General features: G+C 39.6%; 2 protein-coding genes across 7 annotated transcripts in view; one reads left to right on the forward strand and one right to left on the reverse strand.

Moving 5' to 3' along the window:
* The window catches only part of rpp30 (ribonuclease P/MRP 30 subunit), a 44,562-nt gene extending 18,851 nt beyond the window's left edge, over positions 1-25,711 (reverse strand). For 2 of the 3 annotated variants that reach the window (XM_043712443.2, XM_043712442.2), the window contains exons 1-6: positions 25,257-25,711; positions 17,548-17,603; positions 16,396-16,452; positions 15,368-15,442; positions 12,943-13,014; positions 9,407-9,496 (exon numbers count right to left, since the gene is read on the reverse strand). In XM_043712443.2, coding sequence (XP_043568378.1) covers positions 9,407-9,496; positions 12,943-13,014; positions 15,368-15,442; positions 16,396-16,452; positions 17,548-17,603; positions 25,257-25,338 — 432 coding nt within the window. In that variant the 5' untranslated portion in view covers positions 25,339-25,711. The remainder of the gene's footprint in view (positions 1-9,406; positions 9,497-12,942; positions 13,015-15,367; positions 15,443-16,395; positions 16,453-17,547; positions 17,604-25,256) is intronic. The other variant, XM_043712438.2, reaches the window with a different exon arrangement.
* Positions 25,712-25,827: 116 nt separating this feature from the next.
* kif20bb (kinesin family member 20Bb) overlaps positions 25,828-26,054 on the forward strand; it is a 136,742-nt gene continuing 136,515 nt past the window's right edge. For 3 of the 4 annotated variants that reach the window (XM_087999027.1, XM_087999023.1, XM_087999026.1), the window contains exon 1: positions 25,863-25,906. The gene's annotated coding sequence lies outside the window, so the exon portion shown is untranslated. Of the gene's footprint in view, positions 25,907-26,054 lie in introns of all 4 variants that reach the window. The other variant, XM_087999025.1, reaches the window with a different exon arrangement.

Raw genomic sequence — 26,054 nt, forward strand, 5'->3', positions numbered from 1 at the left:
ATAAAATCCCTTTGGATTCTCCTTAACCCTATTTGCTAAAGCTACACCATGTTCCCTTTATGCCCTCCTGATTTCCCTCAAGTATATTCCTGCCGTGTTTATACTCCAAGGATTCACTTGATCTAGCCAGTCTATACTTGACATATGCTTCCGCCTTTTTCCTCAACCAAAACCTCAATTTCTCTAGTCATCCAGCATTCCCTATATCTACCAGCCTTGCCTTTCACACTAACAGGAACATATACTGTCTCTGGATGCTCATTCTCTCATTTTTGAAGGCTTTCCATTTTCCAGTCGTCCCTTTACTTGCTATGTTGGTCTAATAAAAAAAAATCTTTTCATATACTTGGTCTACAGTAAATTCTAGTAGTTTACGTAAATGTTCACCTGTGTGATGATATTATATCTTCGAGAGATAGATTTTGTCCTTTATTAAAAAAAAAAAGGCCATAGATATTGAGGCTGTTTATTCGAAGCCAATAAAGTAAACAGCGTGTAAAACCTTGAGATATCTTTTAAAAGTTGAAACAATAGAAGCAGCATGAATGGGCAAGGTCAGGCACCCCCAGAACCAAGGTTTTAGTTTAGCTTTCAGAAGTTGTTACAGCTTTGAAGTTGACTGTGCAGCAATTACATCTCTCTCATGTGTGATTCTGGCAGCAGACAATGTGGTTTACTGACTTTTCGTTTGCCGAGGAGGTGTTTATGGGATTTTACTATATTGGAACAGTTGCTATTTAGTAATTAAATAATCTATTATTCGGTTAAGTTTTCTGATAGAATTAAAAAGTTATACCAGTTCCTCCTTCAATTTGTATTTTTAATCTACAGTTAAAATAAAATGTTTGTAACAATTGAATTACATCAGGAACACAGCACCTTAATGTCTATCTTGTTTAAAGTCAAGTGTATGGTCTAGGCTCTCTCTTTGATATATGTACAAAGGTAATTTGGTCTGGTCCATAACACTGGTGATTTTCATTTGTGAATGTACCATATTTCCTATTGTAGCGTCAGCTCAGACTTTCTGGGAGCCAAAAATATGATGGAAATATCCAGAAAAATAAAACCCTCAGCCAGGCATTCTGTATTTCTTTTAAAACCAATGGAATTTGCAGTTTTCCTAATACCATTACCAATAATTGATATTATTCATTATCTACAAATGCACATATTTTGAATAACACTACTGCCACTAATAGAGCTGTTTACAGTGCTGTGAATTCACAGCACTTGCCTGACTCCATAGAATGGCATGTCTGACTATTCAGATCTGTAATTATTATTCAAGTGAACTTGGATATAGTCATAGTTGGTCTTCAATCATACTGTTTCCATGATAAAATACTGAATACTATGTTGCAGCACAATACAGTTAGTCAATATTACATAGTAACTCATATTCTATATTCATTTCTTGCAGTGCTTTTAATATCCTTTGCCAGTTTCTTTGCATATTTCTTTTTGAAGAGATTTATTTTGTCACCTGTTATTTATTATAGTCTTTTCATTTGCCAGGATTTTTGCTATTACTGTAAAATTTAGAAAAGAAAAGATGATGAGGACAGACAGGAAAAGGTATGTTTGACATACTAATTTATAGCAAACTTTCAAATGAGCAAAGGACTAAGCCAAGGTGGAATATATAGTGATGGATCATGCCACAGCCATTGTTAGGGCATGTAAAGTAAGGTGATGTTTCAGTAAAGGTGAAGCAATGGCTATAATTACATCAAGTCTTAATTAATTCCATGCATTTGTTAAACTCAGCAAGAATTACAAATGGACAAGCCAAGGATTTTATCTACAATTAGCCTATAAAATGTCATTCAGATAGCTGGAATTTTCTTAAATAAATTGATTGGCAGGCAGTAGAAAGGGGAACAAGAAAGATGGTGGAGAATTGACCTTTAGGTATTTTTTGATTGACATGTGCACAGAGAAAGGGGTACTGTAGCTTACATGGCTGGTGCAAGAAAATTAATAGATACCGCAGTCCTAGACCGGAGCAAAACTGTAGATTTAACAATGGAGATTCAAAGCTGGGATGACAATAGGATATGGGATCAATGGAAGAATATCAACGTATATATTGAAGTATTACACTTTTGTGAAGTGATAAGCTCACAGTGAATTGTTCGAATAAAAGGGTGTAAAAGGTAAGCCCAACAACAATATGCTAACTAATTTAATCTTGATTGTGGGGAAGCTTGTGGAAATTATCACTTGGGATAAAATTAATAGCCATATGAGCAAATGTGGGGTAATCAAAGAAAGTCAGCATGGATTAGTGAAGAAAAAAAATCATGTTTGATTAACCTACTTGAGTGAGGGTTGTGAAATCAATGCTGTTGGCAAGATGAATATGGATTTCCAACAAACATCTGAAGATCACACTTGAGAGAAAAATTAGAGGTCATGACACAAATGGGACAAAAGTAACATATTTCATAATATAAACCATTTCATAATGAACAGAAAAGATAGTTACTTTTCAGACAAGAGGAAGATTTATAATGAAACGTGCCAGGGTTGGTGTTAAGACCCCTGCTCTTCCTGATGTATTTGAAAGGCCAAGACCTTGTATTCAGGTACAATTTCATAAATTTGCAGATAACAAAACTTCTAAACTATTATGAATTGAGGAGGATAGTGTCAAACTTCCAAAGAACCGAGACAGGTTGTTGGATTTTGCATGTGAAATTTAATGCAGAAAAAAAAAGTGAAGGGATACATTTTGATAGGAAATGTGAACAATAACATAAAAAGTCCAATTCTAAAGCAAATGCAAGAGAAGTGCAACCTGAATGCACATGGGCACAAATCACTGAAGGCAACAGAGCAAATTAAAAGTAGTTAAAGCACATGGAATCCTGAGCTTTAGAAATAGAGAATAATGAACAAAAGCAAGGAAGTTATGACAAACCTGTATGCCACATTGGTTTGGCCACAACTGGTGCATTGTGTTTATTTCTGGGAACCACACTTTCAAAATGATACAAAGAGATTAGAGAGGTTGCAGAAAAGATTTAGGAAAGTAAGGATCCTCATCTCTTGAATCACCTTATCTGCACGCACATAAATGGAAGAATGGTCTAATTCTGCACCTTAATTACTCCATGACTCTAGAAAAGGATTTTCAGTACAACGGACGATGAAGTTAGTTCAGAAGAACTTAAGAATGTATGTGGCACCAGACAGAAGGGGTAAATCCTCAGAACTAATTCAAATCAAACCAGAGCAAAAAAATAAAAACGAAGGACATCTTCACACTGGAAAAATGCTGAATTAAGATGGATGCCTTAAATGTTTCCCAAATGAAGGATATATGGGATTGATGTGATTCATGTTGGTCTGTTCGCTGAGCTGGTAGGTTTGTTGGCAGAAGTTTAGTCCCCTTTCTAGGTAACATCACCAGTGCTGTGTTGCCCCCTGTGAAGCATTGCTGTGCTGTTCCACTTTGAATTGATATGGCTCTGTTTGAGCTGTTTCCAGTTGGCATTGGTTCCGGTTTATCATTGCAGCAGTTTGTATGTTAGGTCCAGGTCAATGTGGTTGTTAATGGAGTTTGAGGAAGAGTATCACGCTTCCAGGAATTCCCTTGCTTTCTTTGTTTAGCCTGTCCTAGTATGATTGTGTTGTCCCAGTCAAACGCATGGTTCTTGTTGTCTATGTGTAGGGATATCAGGAAGAGTTGGTAGTATCACTTGGTTGCGAGTTGATGTTCACGGTTTGGGGGGGGGGGGGGGGGGGCAGCGGGGTGCTAGCTGCCTGCCTGTTTGTCTTATTTAGTGCTTAGTGCAGTCGCTGCATGGTATTTTGTAAATTACGTTTATCCTGCACATGGTGGGTATGGGCCCTTCATTCTGGTGAGCCGCTGTCCAGCTGTCAGTTTTTGTGTTGTTAAGACCCGTAATGGTCAGAGCAATCTAATTGTCAGTTCCGAAACGTTTTTAATGTACAGGTGAATAGACAGTGTGTTTTGTCTTCGTGGTGTGGATCATCTGCAAGGCATCTGTGGACGAAGCTGACGGAGTATCGTTTTTAAGCAAAGACTTGGGAGTTTTTCTTCCCCTCTTTGCAGTTTCGGGGTGCTGCAGTGTGTTGCTGCTCTTTTGAATAGGGTCCTAATGCAGCTCCTCTCGAGTGTTCACATGATTGCTGTTGTAGTTGAGGATCTGATCGATAGATGTGGTCTTTCTGTATACTTCCTTATAATCATTACATCTACAAATGGGAGTTGGTTATTGTTCTCCACCTCTAGTAAATTGATCCAGACGAAAATGCTATTCTGGCGTGTGTTCTCGATTTAAGCGGTTTTGATTATCACAGAAGTGTCATCCACATACCTGATCCAAAGCTTGGGTTGGATCTGTGGGATGGCTGTCTATTCAAGTCTTTGCGTTACTGCTTCAGCCATGAGGCCGGAGATGGGGAGCCCATAGGTGTCCCATTGATTTGTTCATTTACCTGGCCACTGAAGATGAAGTATGTTGTCAGGCAAAAGTCAAGTAGTTTTAGTATGGTGTCTTTGTTGATGGGTTTATAGTTGATTTGTTTCTTTGGCTAAAGTTATGTCAATTCAAGTAAAAAGTGCCATAATGTCAAATGATTTCATCACCTCGTATCCAAACCAAAGGAGTAGCCATGGGCACCCGCATGGTCCCAAGCTATGCCTGCCTCTTTGTAGGATATGTGGAACAGTCCATCTTCCGCAGCTACACTGGCACCACCCCCCACCTTTTCCTCCGCGACATCGATGACTGTATCGGCACTGCCTCGTACTCCCACGAGGAGGTTGAACAGTTCATCCACTTTACCAACACCTTCCACCCCGACCTCAAATTCACCTGGACCGTCTCAGACTCCTCCCTCCCTTTCCTAGACCTTTCCATTTCTATCTCAGGCGACTGAATCAACACGGAGATTTACTATAAACCGACCGACTCCCACAGCTACCTCGACTACACCTCCTCCCACCCTGCCCCCTGCAAAAACGGCATCCCATATTCCCAATTCCTTCGTCTCCGCCGCATCTGCTCCCAGGAGGACGAGTTCCAATACCGTACAACCCAGATGGCCGCCTCCTTCAAAGACCGCAATTTCCCCCCAGACGTAGTCGATGATGCCCTCCACCGCATCTCCTCCACTTCTCACTCCTCCGCCCTTGAGCCCCGCCCCTCCAACCGCCACCACTGGTCCTCACCTACCACCCCACCAACCTCCATATACAGCATATCATCCGCCGTCATTTCCACCACCTTCAAACAGACCCCACCACCAGGGATATATTTCCCTCCTCTCCCCTATCAGCGCTCCTAAAAGACCACACCCTCCGTGACTCCCTTGTCAGGGCCCCACCCCCCCACCAACCCAACCTCCACTCCCGGCACCTTCCCCTTCAACTGCAAGAAATGCAAAACTTGCGCCCACACCTCCCCTCCCCTTACTTCCCTCCAAGGCCCCAAGAGATACTTCCATATCCATCACAAATTCACCTGCACCTCCACACACATTTACTGCATCCGCTGCACCCGATGTGGCCTCCTCTATATTGGGGAGACAGGCCGCCTACTTGCGGAACGTTTCAGAGAACACTTCTGGGACACCCGGACCAACCAACCCAATCACCCCGTGGCTCAACACTTCAACTCCCCCTCCCACTCCACCAAGGACATGCAGGTCCTTGGACTCCTCCATCGCCAGACCATAGCAACACGACGGTTGGAGGAAGAGCGCCTCATCTTCCGCCTAGGAACCCTCCAACCACAAGGAATGAACTCAGATTTCTCCAGTTTCCTCATTTCCCCTCCCCCAACCTTGTCTCAGTCAAATCCCTCGAACTCAGCACTGCCTTCCTAACCTGCAATCTTCTTCCTGACCTCTCCGCCCCCACCCCGACCTATCACCCTCACCTTGACCTCCTTCCACACCCAACACCCGCCCCCCCAAGTCCCTCCTCCCTACCTTTTATCTTAGCCTGCTGGACACACTTTCCTCATTCCTGAAGAAGGGCTTATGCCCGAAACGTCGATTCTCCTGTTCCTTGGATGCTGCCTGACCTGCTGTGCTTTTCCAGGAACACATTTTCAGCTCACCTCATCTTAGTCAACATTCATGTTCCTGATGTTGTCCACGAATTCCTGCGATAAGTACATGGAGTGTGTAGCTCCATTAATGAAGGTGTTGAAGCCTTTGCTGCAGTTCCTTAGCTAGTCTGTGCATCAACATTCCCAGTAGGGGCACTATAGGTCAGGAGGGGTGTGTTGGGTTTATGGAGCTTTGGGAGTCCGTAGAATTGTGGGGTGTCCATACCGTCCAGTTACATTCTTTGCAAGTCTGTTTCTTGGTTGAGTCCATTTCAAGATAGGTTCCATAGAATTAACAACACGCTGTTAGCTGGTTGTGGTTTGGGATCCAACTCCCTCTGTTGGTAGGAGTCTGTGTCTATGAGCAGTTTTTCAGCCTTTTAGATGCCTACTGGGAACGCCTCTTCACAGACTAGCTAAGGAACTACAGGAAAGGCTGTAGTTCAATACCTTAATAGCAGAGCAACACATTCCATACATCCATCGCAGGAATTCCTGGACAATATTAGGAACATGAATTCCAACAAAGATGAGGTGACTGTCTCATTTGACGTTATGGTACTTTTTACTTCAATTGACAACTTTTGCCAAAAAAAAAACTACAGCAAAACTCCTGGACAACCAGAACAGACAAACTGACTAGGAACTCATCAACAAATACAGCATATTAAGACTGCTTGACCTATGCCAGACAACCCACTTCATCCTCAATGGCCAGGTAGATAAACAAATCAATGGGACACCTATGGGCTCATCCATCTCAGGGCTCATGGCTGAAGCAGTAATGCAAAGACTCAAATAGACAACCCACCCATAGATCCAATCCAGGCTACGGATCAGGTATGTGGAGGATACTTCTGTGATCATCAGAAGTACTGAAATCGGAGAACACACACTGATAGCATTGAGTAAAAACAATGACTGCAGATGCTGGAAGCCAGATTCTGGATTAGTGGTGCTGGAAAAGCACAGCAGTTCAGGCAGCATCTAAGGAGCAGTAAAATCAATGTTTCAGACAAAAGCCCTTCATCAAGAATACAGGCAGAGTGCCTGAAGGGTGGAGAGATAAATGAGAGGAGGGTGGGGGTGGGGAGAAAGTAGCATAGAGTACACAGGATCAAATTTACTCCAGAGGAGAACAAACAACTCCCATCTCTAGATGTAATGGTTACAAGAACACAATGGCGAATGCACAAAAAAAGTATACCGAAATAACAATCATACTGATCAGATCTTAAACTACAACAGTAACCACCCGAACATCGACAAGAGGAGCTGCAGTAGGACCCTATTTAAAAGAGCAACAACACACTGCAACACCCTGAAACTGCAGAGTGAGGAAGTAAAAGCCCCAAAATAAAGTATTTCCTAAAAATGGACACCCCCCTCCCCCACCCCCAACAAGCTTTACCTGCAGATGCATGGCGGAAACCAACACCAAGACAACAAGACTTGCCCCAACACACTGTCTACTCACCCATACATTACAAACATTTCGGAACTGAATTAGACTGCTCCGACCACTAGGGATCTTGACAGCACATAAACTGACAGCCAGACAGTAGCTCACCAGAAATAAAAAGGACCCGATACCCACGATGTGCAACATAAATGTAATTTACAAAATCCCATGCAGCAACTGCACTAAGCACTACGTAGGACAAACAGGCAGGCAGCTAGCGATCCCCATCCATGAATACCAACTCGCAACCAAGCGACACGGCCAACTCTTCCTGGTATCCATACACATGGACAACAAGAACCAAGAGTTTGACTGGGACAACACAATGATACTAGGACAGGCTAAACAAAGAATAGCAAGATACTCTTCCTCTGACTCCATCAACACATTGACCCCAGAACCCAATGTACAAACTGCTGCAATGGAAAACCGGAACCAGCACCAAACAGAAACAGCTCAAACAGGACCTCATTAATTCAAAGCAGAACAGTACAGCGGCGCTTCACAGGGAGGCAACACAGCACTGATGATGTCACCTAGAAAGGGGACATCTGCCAACAAACCTACCAGCTCAGTGAAAAGACCAACAGTGAATCCAACCAATTCATGTGCTACAGATCTTCACAAAAACTTTAAATGGGGTTGATTTGTTAGATTTACTGGAGTGTAGTGTCATCATCACACCATCATCAATGCTGGCTGAGGTAGTTCTTGGGATATGTTGGACATTGCCCTATAATGATTTGGAAATCACTGTCAATGAGGGTGCTACATGAAAAGAAGGAATAATATATGGAATGCACAGGATAGAAAAATAGAGAGAATGCAATGAGTAGCTTGTTTCTGGTTAAAAACAGCTTGCTTGATTGGTACCACCTTCAGCATTCACTATCTTTACCATTGACACAGTGTACCACCTAGAATATTAGGAGCACTTTCTAAACCAGTGACGGCTACAATCTGGACAGACAAAGGCAGTTGATATGTGCAAGCCTGATCCCCTGCAAATTCCCCTTCAAGGTGCACATCATCCTGACTTTGAACTATAACCCCATTTTTCACTGTTACAGAGTTAAAATCATGGAACAACCATCTTAACAGCACTGCGGTAATACAGGTACCAACCCACTAACAGTTCAAAAGCAGCTATCAGCATCCTCTTGAGGGAGTTTAAGAATATTACAGGTTATAAGACCATAAGACGTAAGATCACAAGTAGGCCATTCAATCCATCATGGTAGTGTTTGCTGACATCTGCAACTGCAGGCAAATACACATGTGGGCTAATTTGAGAATGCATGTGCATGATTTCAAACATGTCATGTAGAACTTGTGCATGACATTACATGCAAATACTTTTCTGTGCAGGAAAGCAGGCACTATTCTAAAATGGGGTTAAGCGATGGCAAGAGGGATCAAACACAGGATGGACATAGATCTCTTAGTGAGGAGGAAAGAGGGCCCAGAAGATTAGGGTTGGGGATGGCATTTTTCTCATCTGCCTCCCTTCTGCTGTACTCCACCCAGCTCTCTTCCCCCAACCTCCTCTGGTTCTCTCCCAGGTCATAATGTTATCCCTCGCTTGATCTCTAACCCCCTCACTCTTAATGAGTAATGACTCGCATCATCCAAAACCAGTCCTGATCATATTACATATTTCTAAAATGTAGAATATTTCCAGTCACGATGCAAAATGCTTTAGATTCTGCTCTTTACTGCTTGCTATCAAAGCAAAAATGTTACTGGTGATTCTCTACTTTTTGTTAGCACATTTTCAAGCAAAAATGACCATTTTGTCAAACGTAAAATGATTAGAAATAAATAATCTATCTTTTGCTGAACAAACAGTACTTACCCCATTGACAGAAGGCCGTCTAAAATGGTATGGTTGCTTCTCGACCACATTAATACATATTAAGTCAACATCCAAGGTCATACAAGCTACCTGTTAAAATAGTAAATTGTTATGTACAAAACTATGTTTGCCCTTATTTGTAAGAAAAAGTTTTGTTTAATTAAACAGGATCTCCACAATTCTGCCACATTTAGAAATGACATTTAATTTTGCGAATAGGAATGAATAGGAGAGCACAAAGGGATGATCAGCTTTTTAAAAAGTTAAAATTTCACTCCTGGAGAAAAGAATGAAAATTATTGCTTTTGTGATAACCCATTCTTTTAGTATTTCTCTTTTACTTCGCTATTTTTGCTTTCTCACTTTTATTTGGAGTGTTAATTTATCTCCCGTCAATCCTTTCTATTAGTTTTGTCTGAATCTTTCTGCATGGGATGCTGGATAATTCATTGTCATGCATATATTTTCTGTTAACTTGTTTAAACGGTGTGTAACATCAAAATAAAGATGTTCTAATTGAAGACAATTTATTGGGATGAGACAAGATAATGTGGGCAAGACCATGCATATTGGGGTGAGTAGGAGTGGCAAAACCTCCAAAAAAAAAACCTGAGGCAACTCAGATTTAGCCAAAAAAAAAACTCAGTGCATAGTGCTTTATGCAACAGCAAGGCCAAACTGGAACACAGTAACAGGAATAGGCCATTTAGCCCCTTGACTCTGTTCCACTATTCAACGAGTTCATGGCTGATTTGTGATCTAACTCCATACTCCTGCCTTTGATGAATTTCTCTCTCAGATCTGAAATTAAAAAGAACTGATCCAGCATCCACAGTTCCAAACATCTACCACCCTGTATGTGTAAAAGTGCTTCCTGAACAGTCTGGCACCCAACTCTCAGATTTTGCCCCCTGGTTTTAGAATCCCCAAATAGTAGAAATAATCTCTTTATCTATCCTGTCTTTTCCTGTTAACATTTTGAATACTTCAATCAGATAGAGTCAGAGATGCACAGATCCTTCAGTCCAGCCTATACATACAAAAGATATCCTAAATTAATTAGTCCCATTTACCAGCATTTGGGCCATATCCCTCTGAACAGTTTCTATTCATATACCCATCCGAATGCCTTTTAAATGTTGTAATTGTACCAGCCTCCACCAGATCTTCGGGTAGATCATTCCATATACGCACCGCCCTCTGCATGAAAAATTTAACCTTTAGGTCTCTTAAATCTTTCTCATCTCATCTTAAACATATGCCCTATAATTTTGGACTACCCTTGGGAAAAGACCTTGACTATTAATCCTATCATTACCCCGCATGATGTTAAGCTTCTTTAAAGGTCACCCCTCCCTCTCCAACATTCCAGGGAAAATAGCTCCAGCCTATTCAACCTCTTGCTATAGCTTAAACTCTCCAACCTTGGCAACATATATGTAAATCTTTTCGGAACCCTTTCAAGTTTCAGAACATGTTTCCTATAGCAGAGAAACCAGAATGAATGCCGTATTAATGTCTTATACAGCTGCAACATGACCTCCTAACTCCTATACTCAATGCACTGACCAAAAAAGGCAAGTGCCCCAAATGCCTTCTTCACCACCCAACTACTTGTGACTCAAGGAACTATGAACCTGCACCCCAAGGTCTCTGTTTGGTAATATTCCCTAGGACCTTACCATTAGGTGTATAAACCCTGCCCCGATTTAGCTTACCATCATGTCACACCTCACATTTATCTAAATTAAATTCCACCTGCCGCCCATCTGATTAATGTCCCATTCTACATTGAGGTAACCTTCTATGCTGTTCACAACACCTTCAATTTTGGTGTCATCTGCAAACTTGTTAATCATATCTCCTGTATTCACACTCAAATCATTTATATAAATGACAAAAAGTAGTGGAGCCAGCACTGATCCTTACAGCACACCACTGGTCACAGACCTCCAGAGTCCAAAAAGCAACCCATCATCACCGTATCCTGCCTTGGAGCCAATTCTGTATCCAAGTGGCTAGTTCTCCCTGTATTTCAGGTAATCTAACCTTGCTAACCAGTCTACCACACAGAACCCGGTTGAATACCTTACTGAAGTCCATATAGATAACATCACTGCTCTGCCTTCATCCGACTTCTTTTCCATTTCTTCAGAAAACCGAATTCTAGGAAAAACAGGGCTAATCTGCATAAATTCTTAGAACTTAAGCCCTGAAGTGTTATTCTTCTAAAGCTAGGCAGTACTTCCTTAAAGGAATATATCCTTATCCAAGCTGTGCTGCCCAGATCTGCATAACAGTTTGTTTAATGTGCTTCCTTGTACTCCAGTCCTTTACAGATAAAGGCCAGCATTCTATTATTAGCTTTCTTGCTCATTTTCTGTACCTCTGACATTTTCACAGAATCCCTACAGTGCGGAAAGGGGCCATTTGGCCAATCGAAACCACAACGACCATCTAAAGATCATCCCACCTAGACCTGGCTCCCTATCTCCATAACTGTACATTTACTGTGGCTAATCCACCTAATCTCCACATCCCTAGATACTATGGAACAGTTTTAAAGCTCTATGCACTAGGAAGCCCTAAGTTTCTTTGGACATCCACTGTATTTAATGTCATACCATCTAGTAGGTACTCTCATTTATTCTTCTTTGGTCTATGATGGATAACCTCACAGTTGCTTGCTTTTAACTTCATCTGCCATAGCTTTGCCCCTTCAATTGGTCTATGAATATCCCTTTGGAATTTAATACTATCATCTACACTGTCTGCAGTGCCACCTAATTTTATGCTGTCAGCAAAATTGGATATTTGACTTCCTATGCCATTATGCAAGTGTTAATAAATAACGCGAATAATTCAGGCTCTAAGATAGACCCTTACAGGGCATCATTGGTCACACCCTGCCAATTTGAGTATCTACCTGTTATCCATACTTTGTCACCAGCCACTTAACTGATTTCCCAGCCACATCAGTAATTTTCCATCAATTCCATCGGCTTCTACCTTAACTAACAGTTTCTTACATAGGACTTGATATGCCTTCTGGAGGGTCAATGAGGTTTGTTAGACACGACCTACCTGCGATGAATTGAAAATTTTCAAGATGTTCAGTTACTCCATCTTTGATTATAGACTCTTAACAATTTCTCACCAGAAATGTTAGGTTAGCTGGTCTATAATTCTAACTTTCACCTTTAAACTTCTTAAAAAGCAATTTTGCCATACCAGAAGGACATCTCCTTTAAAATTACCACCAATCATAACAGCACAGAAAAACTTGACCATAAGTATAATGACTTCATCACAAAACAGACTGGGATGTGCAACAAGTTGCAGTAGGGAAAACAGCAAGCACTCTCATTAAAACTATTACAGGCATTAGCTAATATCTTTCAAGGTGGAGTTCTTCTGGTTGTCTCTCTTTTTTAAAAAAAGCCATATACCTAAAACAGAAGCTGAAATAAAAGCAAGAATATTTTCATTTGCATACAGATTTGTGAATTACTCTCGCTTCAAACTTCTGCACTTACATGAAACAACTTCTCTGTTTTTGGTAACACAGCCACAATGTCATATGACCTGGTGTGCGGGGAGGTACTTCTCTGGAATAAAATCAAGTGTTAATGGTTAGTTCAGAATATTTAACTTTGTTTAAATAAAACTTTAATGCAAGTAAAACAGAAATAAAACTAGATTACATTTGTTTAACGCTCAGCTGTCAATATGCTTTCCTTGGTGAGGAACAAGGACTAAATTTTCCAAAGAAATTAAGTGAAGTGACAAATTTCAGGGAGTTTCAGGAGGGTGGAGGGGTGCCCTAACGTGAGCCCTAGGAATTTTTCCCTGTTATTTTACATTTCTCATCACATTAAACATGCACCATGTCTCTGCTCTCACACTATCATATGCTCAGCAGCAGCGAGATGATTGCTAATACCAGGAACTATTGACATTCACACTGTGGCAATCATATTTAACCCCAACTGTACCATTTCAAACACTGGTCTGAAGTAGCCACCTGGGTTAGCGTGGCATGCATGGACTGGAAGAATGCACACCAGTCCTGCAAAACGACTGATCTTTTTGTGCACACGTGCAAGCATCATTTCTCCGCTACCTAACATTCACTAACTCTACTAGGTTGCACCCGCTTCTCACCAAGACTCAGTCTACAGTACCACTTAATCCTGTAAGTATTCTTCCCTAAATGTCCCTCATACACTCCATTTGGCCAAACTACTAACCCCTCCGGTTCTTTGCGGCACTTTTCCTGAGACAAAAGATCAACCTCAAACTGACTATACCCCCCCCCCCCCCACTGTTCACCGCTGCAAAACATGGCGATCTATCCGTATGTATTAAAAGGCAATGTAAAACAGAGATGCTTTAAGCAGAGGTAAAGACAAAAAGTGAGCTTATGCTTGAAACGTCAACTCTCCTGCTCCTCTCCTGACCAGCTGCGCTTTTCCAACAGCACACTTTCAAAAGTGAGTTAGCGCCAAGTAAGCAAGCTCAGAGTCCTGAGATGGACTCTGTTTTCATGATTGATGTGGGTGCCTGTCAGCAAAAGTATTGCAATGTATATAGTGTCAGTGAACTCAAAAATGCAGTATTCACCTGTATTATGACGGAGTTTCAAATGAACCATCATGTGATAAACCTGGCACTCCAATTCTGGAGGATACAGGTGGTATCGGCCATGAGGCTTGCCTGGGGTGATGGGAAATGTTGTGAAAGCCAGAGAAGATACTGGCGAGTTACATACAGGTATTCCATCTCATTATCTAGTTTCTAGCTACTATCGAGATTCTCTCCACTGACTGAGAAAATAGCTAACTATATAAAAATAAGACAAGGTTAGGCAATAATGAGATTTAGTGTGTGCTAATATGCTCTGAGCTGCGTGCCAGCAAGATTCCTAGCAGGCCATGAAAACCTTGGATGGTTAATCTGACTTTCAAATTTCGACATTGCAAATATCATTTTCATATTCATGCCATACTTTTCCTGACTGGTCATTGCCCAAGTTGTTCACAGGCTGAAAAAACTAAATTGGCCCTATATTTACATTTCTGCAGTTCAAGACATACAAATTAAAAATAATTATCAGGAAAATGTATTTTAATACGCACAAATCTTATATTTTAAAAATAACTTTAAATAATTTGAAAATGAGCTAAATTCTACTTTTTAGAGCAATAATTTTCCTGACATCAGGCCAAATCTCTCAAATTTGGCAAGATCTACAGGCAGATAATATAGACAACTGAGGGGTAGAACCTTTTGTGTTTATAAAATCAAATGTTCTTGATCTGGTTTTCAATTTCACTGGTGACTGAATGACCCAATTGGAATCCTCCTCAGTTGATCAAGTCATTTAATAGGGTAGGTTTTCACATTCACACACAAAGGTACTCAGCTCTACTTTTTTTGGCTAATCTCCTCACCAAGTTCACAGCTGCTCTTTGCAACTACTTCTAACAATGACAGTCGCAAACTGCTTCAGTTAAAAGGGTGATAAAAATTATGCTCTCTGAATGGGTGGACTTTTGCCTCCCTTTGCAATTGCAGTTAAAACTCTAATGTATATCTTCATTTTCATATACGTCATTGTCACGCTTCACTCTTCTCACCAATTAAGATATTACCTTACAAGCTCTCCACACTTTGCTTTTTGGGCTACTGTTGTTTAAAAAAAAAGCAAAAAGCTCTTTTAAGGCTGAATCCTGGAATTCCTTTCCCCTAGTCAAATTCCATCATACTTTAAAAACAACCCTGAACATGATGCAGCTTCTCTTCACTCCCTTCATAAACCAACACTTAGAAGGCTGTGTGTCAATGGCCCTAATATCTTTTCTCCTGCATTGTACAAAATAAGCTTTTAATTGGTTTGAAAAAATACACATCCCAGAAATCAAATCTCCATAAGAATACTAATGAAGTATCTGTACTCACCAGATCATTGCAATGAGAGGCATCAGAGACAATCACAGTAAGTCTGGTCACAATTTTAATTGGTTTTGATCTCCCCTATTCAAGAGAAATTCTATTAAACTGAAGTGTTAATTATTTCCAGTTTTGCATTTTAACAATCGCAGTAAAATGCATTTGTGTCTCTGTAGCATTAACTTCCCACCACACTTCAGGTTTAAAAAAATGCGTGTGGAAGTAATGTGAAACAGCACTAAGCCACCCTACTGAAAAAAAAAGCAGGCACAATCGTAAGTGCTATTTTAAAATTTATGTTCAGAATACATTATGACTAATTTATAAAAAAAAGCAATGTAGACTGTTGTAAAGTTTTAATTAGGCCATCACGTTAAAATTTTATCCTCAAACATCCTACTTCCACTCTAAATCAATCTTTTCAATTACATTATGTCTAACTTTGACATCCGTACATTTATAACGGATATTTCAAATGAATTCTGATGGAAGGTTGTAAATTGGAACATAAACTGTTTCTTTCTTGACCCACTGAATATTTCCAGCATTTTTGTGTTCTATTTCAGATAGTGATTTATATGAACTGTTCCTCAGAAACTGAGAATTTAATAGATACAGTGGAAGTATAAGTCAGTCACCTGTTCACTCTGCAACTACATATGCACTCTTCAGCAAGGTTCAATGATTAACAACCTAAAATAAAAATACTGTTTTTGTAGTGATTCAGGCCAAAAAAAAAAAATCACCATTCCCAACACTTGCATGATGCCACACAACCAAATCACCACCTGCATGTGGCACAAGTCAATATAAAACGTAAACAACAATATAGTTTCATCAAAGCAATGCTGTATTTCTTATTACTTGTGTCAAGTTTTTTTTTGCAGTGAAACTTTAATGCCTGGTAGATAGCCTGCAGTTCTGTTGAACTACTGGAATGATTTGTGAATGACAACATTGGAAAGTCACTATACTATGGTGAGAATTAGAGAAAATAAATTGTATCAAAACCATATTGTACAAAATTTTGTACATACCTGCACAATAGGTGGCGATGGGAAAAGTTCTGAAACAGATGTTGGCTTAGCTATTTCCTGGAAAACATTTTATTATTGCAATAGACACTAAATGAAAGAGAATTAAATTCAAACACACAAGTTGCTCTTCTGTTGCTTCACTGATGACCAAAATGTAGAAATAGCAAAAATAATCCATTCTAACAAAGTATTCACAGCAATAAAATTTTATACAGCAATGCAATTTCAAAATACAAAAGCAATTTGTGTTTATACAAATCATTTACTTTCAACCCATGAAATAAAATAATTACTGTCATTCAGCAGTAAGAAAGCAGAAGATAAGTGACTAGTTGGTGAAAGGGGCTCAGAGACTGAATATTTTATGGCTGGAATTCTACATTTGATTGTTGAAAGTAAACCAAACTGTCTTCAAAAGACAGGATGTGGAAAAAGTGTCCCAGTTATGTAATGGTTTATGTAATGGTGGTTACTGAGTTTTGGTACCAACTGTGTCCGAGATGTTTGGTCCAATTCCTGAAAGATGTACTGCTTTTAATTTACAAAATGCAAAAACAAGACACATGTCAGGGTAGATTGCTGTTATTTCTGAATTTCAGAATACAAAGTCAAAACACTGTCGATGTGGTATTAAAATTAAATACAAACTAAAAAATACTGGAAAAACTCAGATCGGGCAAAATCTGTGGAAAGAGAAAACAATTAATTCATCAGGTGGACATCTGTTTTACAACTAGTATGTAGCCAACAGTATGCGGGAATATTTTTTAAAAGAGTGATCAAAGAGAAGTGGGCAAAACAATGTATAATTTTACAAATATTTCAAAACATAATTTGGGAATAGTTATAAATTTTATAACTGCCATAAGATATAATTACCCCCCCCGTACTGTATTTTACTCTTGTTTTATGGCAACACAAACAATGATGTGTAGACATAGTGCCAACTTTACCCCATGGATACTGGTTACTTTTGGTAGACTACTATTCAGTGATTTCTGATTTATTTTCAAAATGAATCAAACCAGGGTCCTAAAATCACTATGCCTGAAGACAGATGACAGATATTAAAACAGTTAGATAGATAGATAAGATGATTTAGGCTATAGAAGCCACCCTGTAGAATTTTAGACATTAACAAAGCTTCCATACCTGTCTTTTTCCTTGAAGCTCAACCACATGATTAAGTGCAACTGTTGAATAACCAACTAGAGAACAGAAAATATACCATTGGTTATGTGGTAACAATGCAGAAACAGATAAACAAATCAAAATACCTGCAAATGAAAAACTTGAAATAAAATAAATGGAAAAATTTCAGATTCTGCAGCATTAAAATATAAGTGACATGAAATGATAACAGTTTCTCTCTCCAGATGCTGCCAGACCAATGTAATTTCTCCAGAATTCACGGTTTTAAATTCTGGTAGCATATATAATTAGGTATAAGTCCTTCAATCTGTGTTTATCTGTGAAATTTCACTGATTGATATCATTTCTTTTCCGGGTATCAGTTCAGAACTGCCTGCTTCAGTATCCACAACTCAAACCTTGATCTGAAGAAATAGTTGTGTGTACCATAATTCTAATGCTTTTATACAGTCATGTCTATAGTACTATATATCCAGGTTCAAAAACACAATTATGAGATCAGTCAGGTCTTTGAAACATTAACCGTCAATGGAAAATAGTATTGATCTCCAGGTTTAATAAAGTGCAGCAGCACTTTACATTCTCACCCAAAAACAAGTGGCTGTAATGCAGTAAATGTTTGTATCCTGCTTTTCACATGCAATTAAAAATGTAGACGTCAAGACAAACAAAATAAAATGGAGATTCTGGAAAGAAACAAAAACAAAGCACTTTGATGTTGAAAGCTAGAATAAGAGCAGAAACTGCTTGAAACACTCAGTAAGGTAGCATATGCAGAACAGAAGAAGTTAACATTTCAAATTAATAACATTGTCAGAATTCAAATTAGGGAGGTAAAAAATTGAAAGCTTACTCAAAGAAATGGATTTAATGAGAGTAAAAGGTAGCATGGGAGTACTTACACAGCTGAAAACACAGCTGCAAAAAAGTAACAAAGGAAAGAACAACTGCCCATGGGACAAGTCTCAGAAGTAAATAAATTGCATTGTTGTGCTTAAAAGTATAAGCAGATCATTACTTCAATTAAGAGTAATGGCTAGTAATCACCACTTCTCATTATTTAATCAGCTCCTCATTTAATACACAATGTGAATATGTTTGTCAAATCCAGCCCTGCTGCTATTCTAAAATACTTTAATCACAGGTAATAACAACCAAAGTTTAACAACGAAGTAAACAGAAAGATGGTTTTGAATCTGAGAAGAACAAATTAGAAAGGGCAGACAATACAAAGTCTCAGAACAAAATAACTCTGAAGAATTAAATTGCATTTATTTCAATGCAAGTACTCTTCTTACAGGTAGGGCTAATGAACTCAGGGCATGTTTGGGAACTGGAACATCAAACTATTGCAGAAGCTTGGCTGAGGGATGGACAGGACTGGCAGCTTAATTTTCTGGATTTCAGATGTTATAGGAAGGAGCGAAAGAAAAGGCAAAAGGAAAGGCAGAATGGGTTTTTGATTAAGGAAAAGATGAGGTGGTTTAAAAAAAAAGGTGTTTAGCATGTTTGCCTTCAACGCTTAGCCCTTTGGGGATACATGTTGGGAAATCATGTGGTTATACAGGTCATTGGCGGGGGCTCCTCTAGAATACAGTGTCCAGTTCTGGTTGCCTAGTTATAGGAAGGAGATTATTAAACTGGAGGGGGGACAGAAGAGATTTATCAGGATATTGCTGGGTATGGAAAGTTTGAGTTGTAAAGAAAGGCTGGATAGGCTGTAGCTTAGTAAGTTGAGAGGTGACCTTATAGAAGTTTATAAAATAGAGAGGTATGGAAAGAATTAAATGGTAGTTGTCGTCTCCCTAGGAAAATTTTAAATGTGAGAGGAGAGAGATTTAAAAAAGCCATGAAGGGTACATTTTTTTTTTACACTAGGGTGGTTTGCGTATGGAATGCACTTTGAGAAAGTCATGGATGAGGGTACAATTACAACATTTAAAGACATTTGGATAGATACATGAATAGGAAAGGTCCGGAGAGATAGAGACCTGGAGCACACACACATGGGACTAGTTTATATTGGTATTATGTTTGGTATGGACTGATTAGACGGAAGGGTCTGTTTCCGTGTTGTGCGACTCCATGACTGCTGAAACTAGAGAAGTTATATCTGAAAACCTGTCCAATTAAACATATGGCTGAAATTAGAAAGAAAAAAGGAATGATCACCTTGATGAAGTTGACCACGTAATAGTCAAAGGGAAATTGAGGAACAAAGTGTAGAAAAATTTAGAATTGATCTTTAATTATATAAATTAAATATATGTAAGATTAAATATATGTAAGAATAATAAGGTTGTAATAGTAGGTGATTTTAATTTTCCAACATTGTCTGGGACTACCACAGTGTTAATAGTTTGGATGATGAAGAATGTGTATTCAAGAAATTGTTTTTAAATCATCAATATGTAAATAATCCTACTGGAGGGGTGAAATTTGACCTTCTGTTGGGATATGAGGCAGGGCAAGTGACTGAAATGATAATAGGGGAACGCTGCGTCTAGTGATTGTAATTCTATTTGCTTTAAAAATTGTTGTGAAAAAGGATAAGCCTTCCATAGAAATTCGAGTTTTTAAATGGATTAAGGTAAACGTTAATGGTATGAGATAGGAACTTTCAAAAATTGTTTGGAGTAGACGGTTTGCAGATAAGGGCTCATCTAATAAGTGGGAGGCTTTCAAAAGTCCTATAAAAGAGTTCAGAGTCATTATGTTCCTGTTACGAGTGAAAGGTAAGGTTCGTAAAATTAGTGAACAATGGATGAATAAATATATTGGAGTTTCTAGTCGAGAATAAAAAAGAATCGTACATTAGATATAAACAATTGTGTTCAAATTAATATCTTCAACAGCATTAAAAAAAAGTTGAGGCATTCTAAAAAGGGAGATCAGGAAGGCAAAGAGAGAATATGAAATAGCCTTGGCAAGTAAGGTTAAGGATAATCCAAAGAGATTCTACAAGTACATTAAGAGCAAGAGAGCAACTAAAGAGAGTAGGGCCTCTTGATGACCAGAGGTCATCTGTGTTGTTTGTCATATAAATAATTTAGCTGAGAATATAGAAGGCATATTTAGCAAGATGGCAGATGACACCAAAATTGGTAGTACTGTGAAAAAGACAAGATTGAAAAAGATATCTTGATCAATTGAGGAGTTGCAGTTGGACTTTAATTTGGATAAATGTGACTATTTGCATTTTGGTAAAATAAATAAGGGCAGGAGTTGTACAATCAAAATTAAGGCCTTGGGCAGTGTTGTAGAACAGAGAGACCTCAGGGTTCAGGTACATAATTCTTTGAAGTTTGCCTCACATGTAGATAAAGTGTTAAGAAGGTATTCAGCACGCTTGCATTCATTGCTCAGACTTCAGAGTACAGGAGTTGGGACATCATGTTGAGGTTGCACAAGAGGTTAGTGAGGCCTCTTCTGGAGTACGGTTTCCAGTTCTAGTCACTCTATTGTAAGAAGGATACTATTAAGCTGAAGGTTCAGAAGAGATTTACCAGGATCAGGTTGTACTTTTGCTCACTGTGAGCTGATAGAATTGTTCTCCGATGGTTTGTCACCACGCTAGGTAACATCAGTGAGCCTCTGATGAAGTGTGGGTATTCTGTTCCACTTACTATGAGGGTGTGCAGATCTGTTGTGGGTGATATCACTTCCGGTTCTTTTTCTGGGAGTTTGGTAAATGGGGTCCAAATCGATATGTTTGTTAATGGAGTTCCTGTTTGCATGCCAGGCCTCTAGGAATTCCCGTGCATGTCTTTGTTTAGCCTGTCCCAGAATGGATGTATTGTCCTACTTGACCTTGCATCCCTCTTTGTTTGTGTGTATGGATACTAGTGAGACAGTCATGTCTTTTGGTGGTGAGTTGGTGCTCACATATCCTGCTCATCAATGCATCCATCCTGGGACAGGCTAAACAAAGACACACACGGGAATTCTGACAGGCCTGGCATTCAAACCGGAACTCCATTAACAAACATATCGATTTGGACCCCAGTTACCAAATTCTCAGAAAAAGAAATGAAAGTGATATCACCCACCACATCAGACCAAGACAAATAGTGAATGGGATAGAACCCCAGCACTTCAGAGGCTGACTGATGTTACCTAGCATGGTGACAAAACATCAGAGAACAAATATACCAGCTCAGCAGGCAAACCTACAACCTGATCTACAACTTGAGCTACAAATCTTCTCTAAAATTGCATTTACTAAAATGTTGCCAGGAATGGAGGAGTTGAGTTATAACAAGAGGCTAAATAGGTTGAGACTCTTTTCACTGCAGTGTACAAGGTTGAAAAGTAACCTTATAGAGGTTTATAAAATTATGGAAGTGAATGGCAAGTGTCTTTTCCCTAGGGTTGGGAATTTCAAGACCAGGAGGTATATTTTTGAGGTGAGAGGAGAAAGATTTAAAAGAAACAAGAGGGTCCATTTTTAATAGTTTTTCCAACAGAGTGGTTCCAGAAAGTGGTGGGTGTGGGTATAGTTAAAACATTTAAAATGACATTTTGATAAGTACATGAATAAGAAATGTTTGGATGGATATAGGCCAAATGCATACAGGTAGGACGAGTTTAGTTTGGGATTACGGTCAGCATGGTGTGGATGGACCAAAAGGTCTCTTCCATAATCTAAGATTCTGTAACTAAGTTAAAAATCACAACACCAGGTTATAGTCCAACAGCTTTATTTGGAAGTACTAGCTTTTGGAGTGCTGCTCCTTCACTATACATTCTGTCTCTTCTTGATTCTATTTCACAGCTACCTGATGAAGGAGCAATGCTCTGAAAGCTTGTACTTCCAAATAAATCTGTTGGACTATAACCTGACATTGTGTGATTTTTAAACTTTGTCCACCCCAATCTAACCACGCACCTCCACATCATTTCATAAAAAAAACACTCCAGAAGGAAATCTGTTTCAATAACATTCAGCATTGAGAAGAGATGTTTTGGTAGAAAAAATAAATTGTTTTGGCCTCTTGAACATCCTTGATTTTTGAACAAAAAAAAAATTAAAATAGTAACACACATGTAAACAGAAAAGGTGAGTGCTTCTTTCTTTCATATACTTATGCAGCAAATAAGGGTGTATAGTACACATTGCTACCACTGCACATTACTGGATGGGGTGGACTGTTTAAATTGGTTGATAAAGGACCCAAGTAAGGCATATTTGTTTTTCCTGTATGGTAGACATGCTTCTTTTTTTTTTCCTCTTATTTTTAAAACCCCCACACTACCGCCTAACTGCGGGTGTGTCTGCCTGCGTCCGCGTCTCTGCGCGCGCGTGTGTGTGCGCGCGCGTGGTGCGAGACACAGTGAGAGACACAAGGTGCACAAATCTTTATTCAATTTCCACCACCAGGAAGATAGGAAACACCCGAGTGGCCAGTGACAGAATGCTATTAGAAGTGGATTTACCCAGGAAAGTTGACAGCATTTCATCAGAGTCCTTAATTGTGTCTTGGAGATAGCCATCAGACGTTGAGAAGTCAGGAAATATACGTTACTCATTGCAGGAATCCACAGTTTCTAACTTTCTCTTTAAATCAACTAAAATAGTTAATTGTCTGATCCAGCTGAGTTTCTGGTCAATGGAAGCAGGCAGTTCTAGTGATGGTATTACCATTGGATGTCATGGAGAGAAATTTGGATTCTCTTGTTTGAAATACAGACACTTGCGTTGTTTTCCAATCATCAGCCAAGCCTGAATGTTGTCCACATTTTGCTGCAGATGACACCAGGGAATAGGACAAAAAACATGGACATGCCCCCCCCCCCCCCAAAAAGGAACCAAAAAGGAGTATGAGAAATTGGCACAGAAGTGGTTACAAGAAGAAAGAGCAAAGTGAGATGCAAAGCCTCCAGTGCCAATCAAGCATAAGCTGTTACACCACAGCGATAACAAAGTGGATTTGGAATCCAAGTTAGGAAAAACTATAGTCTGTGACTGCATAGTGAAAGATTCCATCAACTTTCTGGATCACAATGACAAAAAACACCAACAGAATTTGGGATGTCAATAAAGGTGGAATACTCGACTCTGGACCAAGTAAAGACATGTAAAGACACGTGAAGACCAATAAAAAAAAGAACTGATTCAGTACATGAGGAGTCAAGGACGGTTATAAATACTGCAATCAGCAAACATCCTTATTCTAAACTTATATTGATGAAACAGCTGCAAATAATTGGGTTTAGGTTTCTATCCTTAGGAACAGTCAGAGACGTTCTAGTGCAGTGATAGTATCCCTAACACTGGATGAAAAAAGCATTGGTTTTAAGTCCCACCTGCTTCACATATGTGCAATAACATTTCTGAACAAACTGATTAGAAATATTACGTTAAAATAAAAATAAAACAACATTTAGGAACAGTCAGAGTTCTTGTGGCAGGATGGGAACATCCATACTGCTTGGCCAAAGGATTTGGGTTCAAGGTCTGCTTAGTCCAGGTGTGTCATGCTTGAACCGATTAAAAACTGTGTACTACAAAACCCAACAGTTAAGAGAGTTCAAAGGTTTCAGGTTTAGAGAAAGTTATCGCAAGAGATTCACACATAGTCACTGACAGAAACAATGGCATTGAGCTACTGAGATCAACAACAATTCATCGTATTTGATAATATCCATATTATAATGTGAGGAACACAGTTCTGGTGGTGCAGTGATACTGCTCCTACTCAGCCAGGATGCCTAAGTGCAAGTCTTGAACATATGTAAAGTTTGCAATAATTGAAATGGCTACAGTTGATATCATTTGTGCTTCAATTTTAGTGCAATAACTCAACTAGCATCACCCAAATAAAATACTAAACTCAGAATACAGGGGATCTCCAATTTAAGAACATCTGACTTACAAATTTTTGTACTTATAAACACGATCCCTTACAGAGATGTAATTCCAAAGACACATAAGTACAGGAAATGTTTGTTTTAGGAATGGCTGCTTTACATCATGCTCAAGTTGGGACACAATGTAGGGCAAATCAGCTTGCAAATGGATTCAGGTTCAGAACCTCAGAGCCAGGGATCCAGGTTCGATTCCACTCTTGGGTGACTGTGCGCAGTTTGCACATTATGTGTCTGTGTGGGTTTGCTCCCAGAGTCCAAAGATGGGCAAGGTGGACTGGCCATGCTAAATTGCCCCAGAGATGTATCGGTTAGATGTGTAAGCTATGGGAAATTTAGGGTTAAAAATATAGGATAGTCTGTGGGTGATGTTGTTTGGAGGGTCAGTGTGGAGTTGTGTTGAATGGCCTATTTCCACACTGTAGAGATTCAATGGAAATCCCACCTGCTTCAGAAGATCTACGAACAGATTGATTATACGATACCCGAGGAAATTTCACAGTGATCTCCTGAGACGGAGATGATTGGCCCATAAAAACTTTAATCATCTTTTGTGACAAAGATATTTTGTCATAGTGGAGAGTTTTCGTTCTAATCCGCATTGACTCCAATTTTGCTGCGTCTGAAGAGCCGCGCTGTGTACAAATTTAACTGTGACAATAATGTCCAGGTGGGGAACTAACACTAAATCCTATGCAATTCACTCAATGCGGTGTGCGTATCCCCTAAAGAGTAAGAGGACAATTTGACATGATATAAAAGAGCATTTAAAAACTTCTAATGAAATCCATACTTCTAAATGAGTGAAAGTGCAACGTGATTTAAGAAGAAACAATACTCACGGTGCGCCGCTGTTTCTATTAGACTTTGCAATCGCTTTCTGTCGGTGGTGTTAACGATGTTTAAATCTACAAACACCGCCATGCTTTCACAACGTGAGGGGGAACGTTTGCTCTTCCTGCGGCTCGAAAGGTTAATGTTTACACCCACAGCACCTCGCTCAAAGCCACCGTCGGCTCTAGGCCCCACTTTAAATCAAAGATGATCTCAGAAAACAAAAAACAGAAAACGCTGGCAAAACTCGGCTATGAAGTTCAGCCTCTGTGAAGAGACAGAAACGGGGTTAAAGCCTCTAGACGCCGACCTTTCATCAAAGCAAACTCAAGCTAAGCTAGACCATCAAACTATCATTCCCTGACTCCTACCCGCGTTTTTTCCCGATTAGCTTGGCTTATCCTTATAATTAATAATACGGAAGAAACACTTTCTCCCCATTTTGTCAACTCACAATGATGTCCCAGTGCCGCAGTCCCTTATGCAACTGCACCGCCCACTACCCGTGATGCTCCGAGAGACTGCCAGCTCGCCATTGGTGGGATTTAAAAAAAAACCAGAGCGCGCGGCAGGAACGTTAGTCTCGGAGTGCGCGCGCGGCGGTGGTGACCATTGGAGCTGCTTGGTTCAATCTGTGATGTATAATCGAGTTTGGGAGGTTAGTGTTTATTTGTGTGAAAGACATCACAACTAAGTTCTGCTGATCTATGTGTGTGTGTCTGAGAGGGATGAAGGGCTTTTGCCCGAAACATCGATTTCGCTGCTCCTCGGATGCTGCCTGAACTGCTGTGTTCTTCCAGCGCCAC

This window comes from Chiloscyllium plagiosum, unplaced genomic scaffold (assembly GCF_037043375.1).
Source record: "Chiloscyllium plagiosum isolate Xiang-an unplaced genomic scaffold, Cpla_swu_hap1 HiC_scaffold_22, whole genome shotgun sequence".
Lineage (NCBI taxonomy): Eukaryota > Metazoa > Chordata > Chondrichthyes > Orectolobiformes > Hemiscylliidae > Chiloscyllium > Chiloscyllium plagiosum.